This window comes from Bidens hawaiensis, unplaced genomic scaffold (genome assembly GCF_021521415.1).
Source record: "Bidens hawaiensis isolate Kalapana, Puna unplaced genomic scaffold, B.hawaiensis_p1.1 tig00020030_1, whole genome shotgun sequence".
In the NCBI taxonomy this organism is placed as follows: domain Eukaryota; kingdom Viridiplantae; phylum Streptophyta; class Magnoliopsida; order Asterales; family Asteraceae; genus Bidens; species Bidens hawaiensis.
Genome location: NW_027493045.1, coordinates 124,335 through 138,648, shown reverse-complemented (window position 1 = coordinate 138,648; position 14,314 = coordinate 124,335). Strand labels below are relative to the sequence as shown.

Here is a 14,314-nt window from a genome sequence, read left to right as displayed (position 1 = left end):
GACTATTGGATGATTAACGGGCCGGATCAATGTGTTTTGGATGGGACGATGTTTTGTTTTCTTATTAGTAAATATGCATGGCTGGCTAATTTGTCTACATACATAGTTGGAAGTCGTTAATCGACTTGTGGATTGCAATCTCAACTTACAATAATGGCGTCGTCAATCTACCTATGGGTGTTGATTTCAACTTATAATAACTTAATTTGTCAACATATCTACCACTGGCGGATCTAGAAACTAATTGCAGGGGTAGCGAAAAAATTTTTTATAATCGTGCATTAAGAATTTTTTTTACGGTTTCGCATTTAGGGGGCCTGATTACGCGTTTCATGCGTAGCGGAGCCCAATAACGCGTTTTGCTCATGTATGTGTCTGGTTACGTGTTTGGTGCGTCCCGGGCTCTGCTTCGTGTTACAAGCGTACCGGCGCCCGGTTAACCATTCGAAATAGCGGATCAAAACAAGTTGCTTTATAGTGGGCGCATCAAAATAACCTAAACTTGTTTGCTTAATGATATTGTAAAAATTATTCAAACTTATTAACATACTAATACAATAATTTTATTGATATCTTTCGATCAGATCAAACATATATTGTTAATGAGTAGTTTTAAAGTTTACTTAACAAAAATATTGATAAACACAATATTTAATTAAATAAGAAAACAAAAGAGCCACACATGTTTGAACTTGAAGTTGGAATATTTAAACTTGGTGACTAACCGTGTCATCGCTTTCTTTACTTTGACATTTAAAAAGGTTGCTAATAAAAGGTTGTTTACTCATCTTCAAAGTTCTCTAAACAAAATTTGAACCAAAAACCTAATATCAATTCCAATTTTCACATAAAACTAAAAGCTAAATCCCTAATTAATTCAAATTTAAACATAACCCTAAATACCTAATCAATTCTAATTTAAACATAAACCCTAAATCCTAAACTAATTCCAATTTAAACATAACCGTAAATCCCTAAATACAATAAATCTTACCAGAAAGATGGAGAGGCCGGAGATGAAGTGGTTAATGGCGGACTGGCGGTAGGTGGCGGACTGGAGGTAGGTGGCTGGAGGTGGAGCCGTGGTGGATGGTTATAGTGTCGTGAGGTTAAGAGGATGAGCAGAGTAGTCTACTTCTTTTTTTTTATTGTATTATTTGGGTTACTGGGTTTTTTTGTTTTGGCTATGGCTTTTGTTAGGTTTAAGTATTAAATTAGTTGGGCTTTGAATACATAGGTGTAACGTTATTTTTGTTCAATGGTAACGAAACACGAAAACTGACCAAATTTTATTTTTTTTTACATTACCGGTAAAACGTTGAGGGCGCTACCCCTCCTCATATGGTACATCCGCCCCTGATATCTACTCGTGGGTGTTATTAGTTTCAACTTGTAATAATTTGCATGAGTATTACACCATTTATAACTCTTAAGAAAAGGTGTACCGGGCGAGAAAAGGGGGAGACAAGGAGTGATTTAGGGCGAGAGTAGTACCTCGGGCGACAAGTGGGGGAGCGACAAATCCATGTCGCTGTGTATATCTGTGTGTTAAGATGGAGATGCTGACATGACAATCAGCTATAGGTGGGGGCGATTTTTGCTACAGCACCGCCCCTGGACTATATATCGGGGCCCCGGTCACCCCCCCCCCCCCCTCTATATACCAGACTGGTCGGTTTAACCGAGAACCGATAGGCATTCCTATCTGGTTCACATAAATAACCCATTTACTAATAACCCAATTGAGTTTTGACACTTTTTTGAGAAACCGCTAGTTGAGTCAGCAACACCTTATTTATATTAAATAAAAAATTTTGTTCACAGAGGGAAATAGGAATCGAACCCAGTCACCCAGATGCTTTTCGAGTTTTAACATGTATCAAACACCCTAATAGCCAACCAACCAACCTTAATGTATGTTTCTTTAGATGAAATACAAATCCTACATATTTAAAAAACCGTTGTAAATGGACATATCATCATCATCGTACTCATTAAATCCCACCAATAGCAAAGCTATAGACATAAAAGTTGCTTATTATTAGTATGTATATATATAAGGGTGGGGTCAAATTAAAACTTTTCTTAAAGAGAAAACTTAAAAACTTTTAAAAAACTATTTTTAACTTTTTTTTAAAAAAATTTGTAGTTTTCTTTTTTTTTTCCATTATTCTTATATGTTGATATTGTTAAAAAAAAAAGCAGCATCGTCGGTACAGTGCACATATGTAATAGTTTGCATTGCATATATGCAATTAAGAATGTTGTATTGCATAGAATACAACATTTGCGCATATTTGATACACACTATTGTATTTATGCAATATAAAACTAATACACACATCGAATACACATTAGTACGTATGTGTAATAGAACATTAATGCACATATGCACTACATCGACTTTTACTTTTATTTTTATTTTTATTTTATTTATTTATTTATTTTGCTTATAATACAACAGTACTACACATATACAATACGCAAATATTGAATATATCCAATTAGACACTATTAAACATAATAATACATAGTAATACACATGTGTAATACAACAGTATCGCGCAGTAATACGTATATGCATTACAGATTTTTTTTATTTTTTATTTATGAAGGGTAACAAATATAAGAATATTGGCAAAAACGAAAATTTAAAAATATTTTTTATTTTAATTAAAAATAATTATTTAGGAGTTTTTAAGTTTTGTCTCTAAGGGTAAGTTTTCTCTTGCTTCTCTCCCTATATATATATATGTGTGTGTGTGGGGGGGGGGGTGGATCATGCGAGAATTGATATTATAGCGAGAAGTCGATCTCAACCATTGATTATCTCTTATTAGTTCAATACATTAATTCCTCTAATTACTCCTAAAATATTCTCCACATTAATTCTTGCAGAAGGTTACAAATTTGAATTATCTATTACATATAAAAAATGTATATGTAGGTGAATTGTATTAACTTGATCACCTAAACAAATAACATAATAATCTACACATAGCTCATATTCAATTATACAAATTGTTAGTTATTTTTATTTTTATCAAAATGTATCTCGTATTTACCAACACAACTTATTTTCTCCTACACTAATTTTATTTCTTTTATTTTTCACCAACACATAACTAATATTTAGCTACACATATATCGTATTCACCTACATAGCTTGCTAGTTCACTTTATTTTCACCTACATATAAATAATATTCATCTATACATAACTCGTATTTGCCTACACTTAAAAGATAGATTATAAAATAATTAAAATTATAAAAAAAATATGATGTGTTCCTACATTGCGAATATTTTACAAGTTTAGGTTAATACTATTAATTTATGTGATATCGTGAACAAGGTTTGTTTGTGTAGGTTAATATTCTGATATGTGTAGGTAAATACAAATTGTTAGGCTATAACATGAAGTAAATTTGTATATGTAGGTTATTATTTTGATTTGTGTAGATTAACATGAACTAGTTATGTGCATGTATATAAATATTGTGATATGTGTAGGTGATAACATGAACTAGTTTTTGTATGTGTATGTTAATATTAAGATTTGTGTAGGTATTTGTTTTTATGATGGTTAATATATTTATATTTTTTATAGTATGAGTATAATGGTTTTATTTTATGAATTGTTTAAAGATTAAACCAAATTAACTAATAACAATAAATGTATAATCATTTGTAACTTAACATTAATTAGTATTAATTACCAAAAGAAACTCCTAAACTTTTTACTAATATACTTCTGTAATTAAATAATCCAACATTGAAAAAGAAAACTTATGATTGGCCAGAATCTCTTCTCGCACTTCTCACACTAAAAACACTTCTAAACTGAACCCAATCCTATATATATAATCATATATATATATATATATATATATATGTATGTATGTATGTATATAATTTTTCAAACATTAATAAACCTAGTTAGCGTTAGTGTTAACATTTATTTGTGTTTTAGATTGATGCTTCGAATGTTTGTACGACTCTACCCAAATTCAAACCATTTATTCGACATAAGCCGACATTGAATAAGATGATTATTGGATCTAGTATGTTTATGAATCGACCTAAATTAAGCATGTCTCTAAAATGTATAGGATTATAAAAGGTATATACTTATCAATTAGTATACTTTAATTTCTATTACACACAAATTTAAACATGTTTAAGGATTATTAATAATAAATGTACTAATCTTAGAAAAGGAGTTAAAATAGGGGAACACCAATGTTATAGGACAGAACTTGGATAATAAAAGGTTGGTAAGTGTTATGGTATTTTGAAAGAGACATCGCTACCACCAATCTAAATTAAAAAAAAAATGAATCTTTTAAAAATTACAGTAGACTTATGTATTTTCGTCATTTATTTATGTGAGTATGTGAACCAAACCAACTTTTTTTTATAGATAATTGGTTTAAATTTATGATCACATAAAGATTTTGACGTGTTGTTAGAAATACAATGAGAAATTAAACTAAAATTAAGGTATGTAAGATTTTGTAATGACATTATAAAACTATTAATGTCAAACAAAATTGAAACAATTTTAATAAAGAGCAAGAACTTGTAACGCCCGTTAATTCCGGTTTCAAGAATTAAGGATTGTAGAGTATGTATAACTCTCGGGACTTAACCGACGTTTCTCGAAAGCCTTTACGTCATCCCGGTACGTTAAAGAACCTAACTTTTCCTTCCATTTTGCCTTACACTTCAATCTGGAGGGGCTAGAGTGTAAAATATTATGTTATAACACAACCTAACCCTAGCCCCCATCTCTTTCTGCAATCGGCAGGTAGGAGCAGCCCCAAGACCACCGATTTTCCTTTTTGCAGCCAATTCTAAGCCATGAAAACTTCAATTCAAAGTCGGTTTTATGATTCCCCATGTCTTTTACACCTTAATTGATCATATTAACGCGCTTATTGGTCGTTAAGGTTGAGTTTTGATGATAACAGTTTGCTGACAGATTCGTATACGTTTATTGTAGGGTCTGTAACGCGATGATAACCCATTGTTTTTGATCGATTCTTGATTCCACGATGTTCTACTTCGAGTCTAGTTTCCAGAAAGGTATAATACGTAATTTTTTGGACGAGATTTGAATAGTTTTTATGAATTTATAAAATCAAGTGACAAAGCTGATGCGGGATGACGGATTCTGGTATGTCTTCCCGACGTCATAACCTTTTTTCGACAGGTCCAAATTGGATGGTTCCACTTCTGGAAGTTAGTATTTTGAGTTAGGAATCAAACCCAATTGGAATCGTTTAATTTGGTTCGGTAATGAATTTTATAAAAATAAAACCATTTTGTTGCGCACTGAAACAGCTGCACGTACCTTGCTGTGTTGGAGGAATTTTTATAATTTTTGTGTCCAATAGAAAAATATAATAAAAATATTTTTATAAACCTAAGACATTTATTAAAGTCTGGTAAAAATTTCATAATTTATTTCAAAGGTTATCCTATGTAATTAAATGCATCTTCGCATGCTAAAAACTACACGTTTTACTCGTTATTGATCGATAAGTTCGTTTTAGGCTTAACTGGGGGATGTTCAATTGTGTTCTTGTCGGGGCTGTTTGAAGTGACTTTTTGCACCACAATCTTCCTAGGTATGTCCCGTATATCATACTCAAAGATCATGTTCTTAGGTGTTCGTTAAGTTGATCAATTAGTTGTAGTTTGATTGTTATGTTCGGTTATCTAGAATTGTTGAGTTTGATGCATTAATCGGTTGGATGACCAACCGAATCAGTTTGCATGGCCCTAGGGGAGTCCAAGGGCTGTGGAAAAATAATTTTTTGGTGCTCGGGGCTGTCGGGGTTAGTGCTTCGTCAATCGAGTCGGCGGTGCGCGAATTTTCGTTTAAATGTTAAAGTAAGTGTTGTAAAAGGGAACCGTCAACCCTATCAACTCGGGTGACATAATTATGATGAATGAAAAGGTTTAAGACGGAATTTGGTCCATTCGGGGCTGATTCAGTTAACAAATGGTTTTAAGGATTATTTCACGCGCATTCGACCCGATTTGACTATCTTTGGGCCTTGGGCCAAGTTGTTGGGCCTTTGGCCAAAGTGTTGGGCTGGTACGGCCCATTAGGCTAGAGTGTTCCTACAGTCTAGTTTAGTAACGCGTTATGTATAATTTACAGGCCCTTACTTGTGATTTTGCCCTTAGGAACTTCCTAGCTCGTTGCAAGTATTTGATCGATCTCAGGTGAGTTCATGATGCCCTTTTTACTCATTTTACTTTTGGGCTAGCATACGCACCTAAATGTTTTCTTACTTGATGAAATGTTTTTAAAATGATTTTATATAGGCTTGCTAGTATATGGTAAGCCTTAGGATGTTAAATATATATATGTGTATATACATTATTTCTTGGCCTCTATTTGGCGATGTTGTAGTCGTTTCGACTACTGATGTTGTGTATGCCTACTTTGTGTTTGCATACACTGATGTTACGTGTTTGGGTTATACGTTTGTTCGACCCTGATGTTATACGTGGATGATATATATATATATACTGTTATGTATATAGGGATGTTATTGAATGGATGTTTACATATACATTTTGTATATGTATGTATGAGGATGTTTAAGTTCGGTAATGATGAATAGGTGGATATACCCTTTTACTTTTAGAAAACCTTTGGTATGATTATCATGATTTTACTACTGATACATTTTACTTAAAACTTGAACTCACTCAGCTCAAGCTAACCTTTGTGTGCATGTTAGTGTAAGTTTCAGGATTTGGAAGAGGATGCCTTATCGCTTGGACGTGCACGGAGCTACTTGGATGGTGATGGGCATACTGGAAGGAAAAATTGTTTATGAATATTTTATTTCAAGGAAACTTATAACAGTTATACTTATTTTGGTTCTTGGGCAAAATTCCCGGGTTTCGGGAACTGATTATATTTTTCATGTTTTCCGCAAAATTTATACTCTGATACGTTTGTTTTAATGGAAGAAACGGTTTTTAAGTTTATTAAATTTTACGAGTGTTTGGATGATTACCAACTGTGGGGTTCCCGGGGTTCAGGGTCTTATAGTAACTGGATCAAATCTTATATCAAAGCAAACATAGATAATTGTAATTAAGTTTTTATCCACGCTATGTAACATATGTAATGAATGTTAACAAAAATAATTTAAAAAAAAGTGGGCCACGCACCGTTACACACTTTCGTCGTGAACGTCACATGACCATGGATGATGGTTATAATGTTTTGCCTTCATGACCATCTAGACTTCATTAAATATTTCCCCAAAACCGCTTGATTTCACTAAGGCTTAGGGGTATATATTCACGCTCCTTAATTTTATGCGGGCATCACATCAACTACTTTATCTCATTTCACTTCATCTCACCCTAAGAAAATTGTTTAATACTTATTTACCTCTCTTTATTTAATGTAACATTGATTCTTAAGTTATTGTGTATGTGTGTGTGTAGGATTTTAAAACCCATTAACATTTTAACCCACCTTGCATATAACGCCCTTTAATTCATGAATGAGTGGTATAACACCCCTTAACTTTTGCCAACTCATCTTTAACGCTATGTGCGTTAGGGCATACCCCTATGTCTAAAAGGCACCTTGTTAGAAATTTAATTAGAACTAAGCAAACAATAAAGGAAAATTGGATTTTAATAATTTAATAATCCCAACTTTCTATTATTGGCCGATAACAATCTTAACTTAGTTTATTCCCACCAGTGGTCCCAAATTTAAAAAAGTTGGCTCTCAATGGTCCCTCGTTAAAAAACCTAACGGCCTTAAGTTTTTTTTCCGAATTTCAAGCTAATTTTTTAGGGCTTTTGATTAGAAGGGTGATACGAGTCCATTAACGTAAAAATGAGCTTGAAACGATACTCCAAACAACTTAATTTTTGTTAATTTGAAGTTCAAACACCCGATTTGAAGCACTAATCAAGCTATTTGAAGAATCATTTCGAGCTCATTTTTACGTTAACCGACTCGTATCCTCATTCCGATCAAAAGCCCTAAAAATCAGCTTGAAATTCGGAAAAAACTTAACGTCGTTAGGTTTTTTTTAACAGGAGACCATTGAGAGCCAACTTTTTTAAATTTGAGACCATTGATGGGAATAAACTAAGTTAGGATTATTATCGGCCAATAACGGAAAGTTGAGATTATTAAAATCCAATTTTCCAACAGTAAATAAAGATAAACACTACAATTGCTGGCCGGCCCAAAATGCATGTACTTTTAAGGGATCATTCTATCAAATTTGTTTTTAATTTATTGGGCTGCCAATCTGTGAACCACGTGGGAGTGAATAACCTGGAGGCTGGACTCGTATGTATTTGTTTACTTCTTCCAGCATATTAGTTGTCATATATAATTGTTTGATTTGAACAAGTCTTGGACTTGGTACGTTTCAACGCACATCAAGTTCCGATTTCAACAAATTCTAGCAACGGAATGGGTTAGGAATTATATAATTCAAATCAGTTCCACTGAGTTTCCTCAATAAACAAAAGGCATTCTTAAAGCTATATCTGATTTGTTGTGCTTTTAAGTAATAATATTATTCATTTCTAATTTTAATTAACTGAACACCTGCTACAAAAATAAAAACATTATATCTTGTTAGGGCCCAACAAATTGACTTGTCATATGGGAACGGTGATATAAGCAAGCAATCCGATGGTTTGACTATCGACGCCGCTTACAGAGAGGCGAATCTCCACGGCTATTCGGGTACTGAAACCGAATGAAAAGGTGAAGGTGAATATCGGGTAACGGATAAAGTAAATTTATTTTAAGTTTTTAACATTGTAAAATAACCAATCTTTCTTTAAAATGTAATAATAATAATAATAATAATAATAATAATAATAATAAAAGATTTTAGGATGTAGTATCTTTAGTGGGTCCTCACTCCTCATCTTGCGTGGGTTCCAGACTTCCAGCCACTTTTGTCGTGGGCCCTCCACTTATGACTTAACCAAATTCCAGGGAAGCTCAAAGAAAACCATATAAAAATATTAAACTTAAACATATATAATATGTATATGGCTAGTATTTCAAAAAGGCCCCTACACTTTTTTCTGTCTCCATTAAAGGAACCCCCTTTCTGAATACAACTTCCCATTTCCCACCCTTTCCCATTCTCCTTCTCTTTCTCTTTGTAAAAGATCACAATGGCTGCCAACAAATTTATACACAGGAACACAAACAAAATCACATTTGTTCTCATCTATGCTGTTCTTGAATGGACACTCATACTTCTTCTCCTCATCAACTCACTTTTTTCTTTTATGATCATCAAGTTTTCACAACTATTTGGCCTAAAATCACCCTGCTTGTGGTGTTCCACCCTCCATCGCTTTTTCGAACCCCAAAAGGTTAACATACACCGCGATCTTCTCTGCGAGTTTCACTCGAAAGAAGTTTCGGTTCTCGGATTCTGCCCAAGTCATAAAAAGTTGGCAGAAATCAAGGATTTTTGTGAAGATTGTTTTTCGTGTCATTTGGACTTCCAAGTGAAACATAGTGAAGCAGGAGATGAATATGAGAATAAGTTGAAGTGTTCTTGTTGTGGCTTGAAGCTTCAGAAGAAACATGCTGAAAGTGAAACATGTTTGAATCAATTTGAGGAAAAGTTAGATTCAACTTCAGATTTTCTTCCACAAGATCTTGAATTTTTCTTTGATTATAGTGGCAGTCAGTTGGTTCCAATAGAATTGATTGACTCTGAGGAAAGTCAAAGCATTTTGGAAGCTAATCAAGAACAAGATCATGAGTTTGGAGATTATCAGAAAGCAGATGTGATCATTCAAGAACATCACACGGCAGGGCTTGAAGCTATGGAACTTGAAGAAACTGAGAATTCCATTGTTTTTCAAGCAAAATTTAGTGAATCCAAAGAAAAATCTGACATTGTTAATGAAGAGGTTCAAGAAATTACCATAGATACAAAGAAACCGGACCCGACTACGCATTTTGGTAAGGTGTTTATCTTGCAAGATTGTATTTCTTTTAGTTTCTTGGGTGTTTATTTGGCTTAATCAATGTTTACATTTGCAGTTGATAAAGAATCAGAGGTTTCATTAGAAACAAAGATTAATGTTCTTGAAACATGTGTTGAAGAATTTTCAAGTAAGTCACATGATTTGCATTTAAAGATTGAAAATGGTAAAGTTTTTATTTTTCTTGCAATGCAAGTTCCTAAATCTTTTTTACCTGAACTCAACAATCTTTTTTTTTTTACAAGGTTTTCTTGAATCGAAGAACTCGAGTGAAACCTGTAACAAGAATGAAGAGGAGAAAGTTCCCGATACAACTACTTCAATTAAGAAGCTTTTTATGTTTGAGCGAAAGGAATCGAGGGCAGAAGAGTCATTAGATGGCAGTTTGATGAGTGAAGTGGAAGGTGGAGATCCGGTTAACACAACCGAGAAGCTAAAGTCGGCTTTACGTGTTTTGAAAGCAGAGTTAGAAGAGGAGAGAAGTGCTTCTGCTATTGCAGCCAGTGAGACGACGGCAATGATCACTCGGCTGCAAGAAGAGAAGGCGGCAATGCAAATGGAGGCGTTGCAATATCAAAGAATGATGGAAGAACAATCGGAGTATGATCAAGAAGCTTTGCAGCTCTTGAATGAACTCATGATTAAAAAGGAAAAGGAATTGGAAATGTATAAGAATAAAGTAGCAGATTATGAAGCCAAGGACCGAATGATTGTTTCAAAAGGTAGCATGAAAAAGGGGTCATGTTTGGGTTCGGCTTCTTCTAGTCATTCCGAGTATGAGAATGGAATGGCGATTGAAAATACCGACGAATGGAATGGGAATCAGGAAAGCTGGAATCAGAATGTGCTCGAGCTGGAAACATCATTAGCGGACTTTGAAGAAGAACGGTTGTCAATTTTCGAACAAATTAAGGTTCTAGAAGAGAAGCTTTTTGTTTTGAGTGATGAAGAGGATCAACACTTCGAAGATGTGAGACATATAGAAGATCTCTACGAGGGAAACGGATTCCATTCCGACGACATGGTGATAAAAGCAAACGGATTCCCTTCCAATGAGTTGGAAAATGGGAATAAGAGAATGGGCATCGAGTATGAAGTTGATCAGGTTTACGAAAGGTTACAAGCTTTGGAAGCCGATAGAGAGTTTTTAAAGCATTGTGTCGGGTCACTGAACAAAGGCAAGAAAGGGATGGAACTTCTTCGAGAAATCTTGCAACATCTACGCAATCTTCGAACCGCAGATTTTCGAAGATAAGTGTATTTTTTAAGATAAAGGAAAGTTTTGTCAAGGTTTTCTTTTTCAACATCAATCACATCCTGACCTTTTGAGGAAAAGTCGGGATGAATTTGTTTTTTTTGGTTTGCAAAGGTTGAAGAATGATTCTATATTGAAGGCTTGCGATTGTAGATTTAGGTGTTGAAAATCAAATTTTAGATATTGTATTCGTTGAAGGAATAGAGGGGAAGGAACCCTTTATGCCTAATAAGTTATGTCTCTATGTGTAGAATATAAAGTTGTGTTTCTTTGTATTTTGTCTTTAAATTACGATATTGCAAAATGATTAGAATATATGATTTAGGACTTTAGGTCATGGTCTCTGCCCTGGTCTGAATCATTCCAGTTCTTCACAATGTTTTGATCAAATTGGTTCGAGAAGTAGGGTAATATGGGAATTTGATAGTTGTGGTTTCTTGACTGTTTGTCATTAGTGGTCTCCACCACTTGGTATCGTAGCATGCTATAGTGCTTGTATCACCAATTTACAGTGTAACTTTAATAAAACATGTTACAATAAAATGTAATAAAATGTATGCATGGCCGTCTTGTGGGTAAGCCAAATAAGGCCACTTCTTTAGGCCTCCAGGTTTATAAGGCCTCAATTTAACATAGCAGTTATGTATTTTGGGTTTTTGAAAGTAGATTTTATAGAATTGGCAACTAAATGATGGGCCATAAGCTAAGAATGAATGCCTCATATCCATAATCACTACGTATCATTTATATTTCATAATTCTTGAAAGCCCACTCATGCTACAAGCATAAAATAGGGCCTCGGCATTTCAGATAGCTTTAGGCCTCCAAATAAGTTGAGTCAGCCCTGAATGTATACCATACATACAACACACACACACACACACACATATATATATAACTACCCCCATATTACGGGGGTTGTTTTACATTATTCGTTTTTAATATTTATATATGTGTATTTGAATTTTAATTTTATTTATTGTAAGAAAGTTAATAATTAATATACTTGAGGTTTGATGATCAAAATGGTTTCACAAATAAATGATATGTTATAATCCGGTTTAAAAGGTACTTGAGTTTGGTGATACCCATTACCCGTTTATTTTCTTTATTAAAAAATTGTTTCTTAATTATAAATAATATCTTTTGTTAAAATAAAATAGGATATTAATTTTTTGTATATTCCTATTTTATAGGATTTTCATATCAAATATTTGATAAGATTATTTTTTAATATAATGAGATGTTATAACCTGTTTAAGAGCTATCTGGGTTTGGTGAGACATTTACCCGTGAATTCGGGTCAAATACAAGAGAAGCCTTCATTTATAAATAAAGTAATCTGATGGCTTGAGAGAATGGTTGTTTTACATTTTTTGTTTTTTAATATTTATTTTTTGGATTTTAATTTTTTTTATTGTAAGAAAGTTAATAATATACTTAGGGTTTGATGATGAAAGGGTTTAAGGGTTTCATAAATAAATAATATGTTATAACCTGTTTAAAAACTATCTGAATTTAGTGACTCATGACTCGTTTATGTTTTTTTACTATAAAATTGTTTATTAATTATAAATAATATCTTTTTCTTTTTAAATTGGATATTAAATTTTAGTATATTCCTATTTTGTAGAATTTTCATATCAAATAATTGGTAAGATTAATTTTTAATTTAATGAGATGTTATAACCCGTTTAAGAGCTATCTGGTTTTGGTAAGACTCATACCCATGAATTTGGGTTAAATCAATGAGAGGCCTCTATTTAAAAATCAAGCAATCTGATGGCTTCCATAAAAGGGGAGAGCGACCACATCGCGACACATAGGATTTTTAGGTTTTCATTTATATATATATATATTTGGGTTAAATTATTGAGAGACATCCATTTAAAAATCAAGAAATCTGATGGCTTTCATAAAAGGGGGGGGCGACCACATCGCGACACACACACACATATATATATGTGTGTGTGTGTGTGTGTGTATACATACATACATATATATATATATATATAAACGAAAACCTAAAAATTCTATGTGTCGCGATGTGGTCACTCCCCCCTTTTATGGAAGCCATCAGATTGCTTGATTTTTAAATAGAGACCTCTCATTGATTTAACCCAAATTTATGGGTATGAGTCTTACAAAAACCAAATAGCTCTTAAATGAGTTATAACATCTCATTAAATTAAAAAATTAATCTTACCAATTATTTGATATGAAAATCCTATAAAATAAGGATATACTAAAATTTAATATCCAATTTAAAAAGAAAAAGATATTATTTATAATTAATAAACAATTTTATTGTAAAAACATAAGCGGGTCATGGGTCACCAAATTCAGATAACTTTTATATAACATATCATTTATTTATGAAACCCTTTTATCATTAACTTTCTAACATTAAAGAAAATTAAAATCCAAAAAATAAATATTAAAAAACGAAAAATATAAAACAACCATTCTCTCAAGCCATCAGATTACTTTATTTGTAAATGAAGGCTTCTTATGCATTTAACCTGAATTCACGAGTAAAGATCTCACCAAACTCAGATAGCTCTTAAACGAGTTATAACATCTCATTATATTAAAAATTAATCTCATCAAATATTTGATATGAAAATCCTATAAAATAGGAATATACTAAAATTTAATATCCTATTTTATTTAAAAAAAATATTATTTATAATTAATAAACAAATTTTAAAATAAAGAAAATAACTGGTAATGGGTATCACCAAACCCAGATAGCTTTTAAACCGGATTATAGCATATAATTTATTTTTAAAACCATTTTATCATCAAGCCTCAAGTATATTAATTATTAACTTTCTTAAAATAAATAAAATTAAAATCCAAATATATATATATATATTAAAAACGAATAATATAAAACAACCCCCGTAATACGGGGGATAAAATCTAGTATATATATATATATATAAGGGTTCAAATAAGAATAAGGAGTTTCCTAGGAATTGTAAGAACAAATAAATTTTTGACATGTGACATTATAACCTATGTTGAAAGA

At 32.6% G+C, this 14,314-nt stretch overlaps 1 protein-coding gene across 1 annotated transcript; it reads left to right on the top strand.

Moving 5' to 3' along the window:
• Positions 1–9,197: 9,197 nt before the first annotated feature.
• Positions 9,198–11,284, top strand: LOC143559739 (myosin-binding protein 3-like). Its single transcript, XM_077048220.1, has 3 exons — positions 9,198–10,002; positions 10,084–10,191; positions 10,271–11,284. Exons 1-3 carry the CDS (start codon positions 9,198–9,200, stop codon positions 11,278–11,280), a joined length of 1,923 nt encoding a protein of 640 aa, XP_076904335.1. The 3' UTR covers positions 11,281–11,284.
• Positions 11,285–14,314: the final 3,030 nt, after the last annotated feature.

What these genes read in the sequence shown, in the direction of transcription:
- LOC143559739 (XM_077048220.1), top strand. Translation starts at nt 9,198, where the DNA reads ATGGCTGCCAACAAATTTATACACAGGAACACAAACAAAATCACATTT. An exon ending in GGACCCGACTACGCATTTTG is followed by an intron (nt 10,003 to 10,083) that starts GTAAGGTGTTTA and finishes TTACATTTGCAG; the next exon opens with TTGATAAAGAATCAGAGGTT. An exon ending in GCATTTAAAGATTGAAAATG is followed by an intron (nt 10,192 to 10,270) that starts GTAAAGTTTTTA and finishes TTTTTTTACAAG; the next exon opens with GTTTTCTTGAATCGAAGAAC.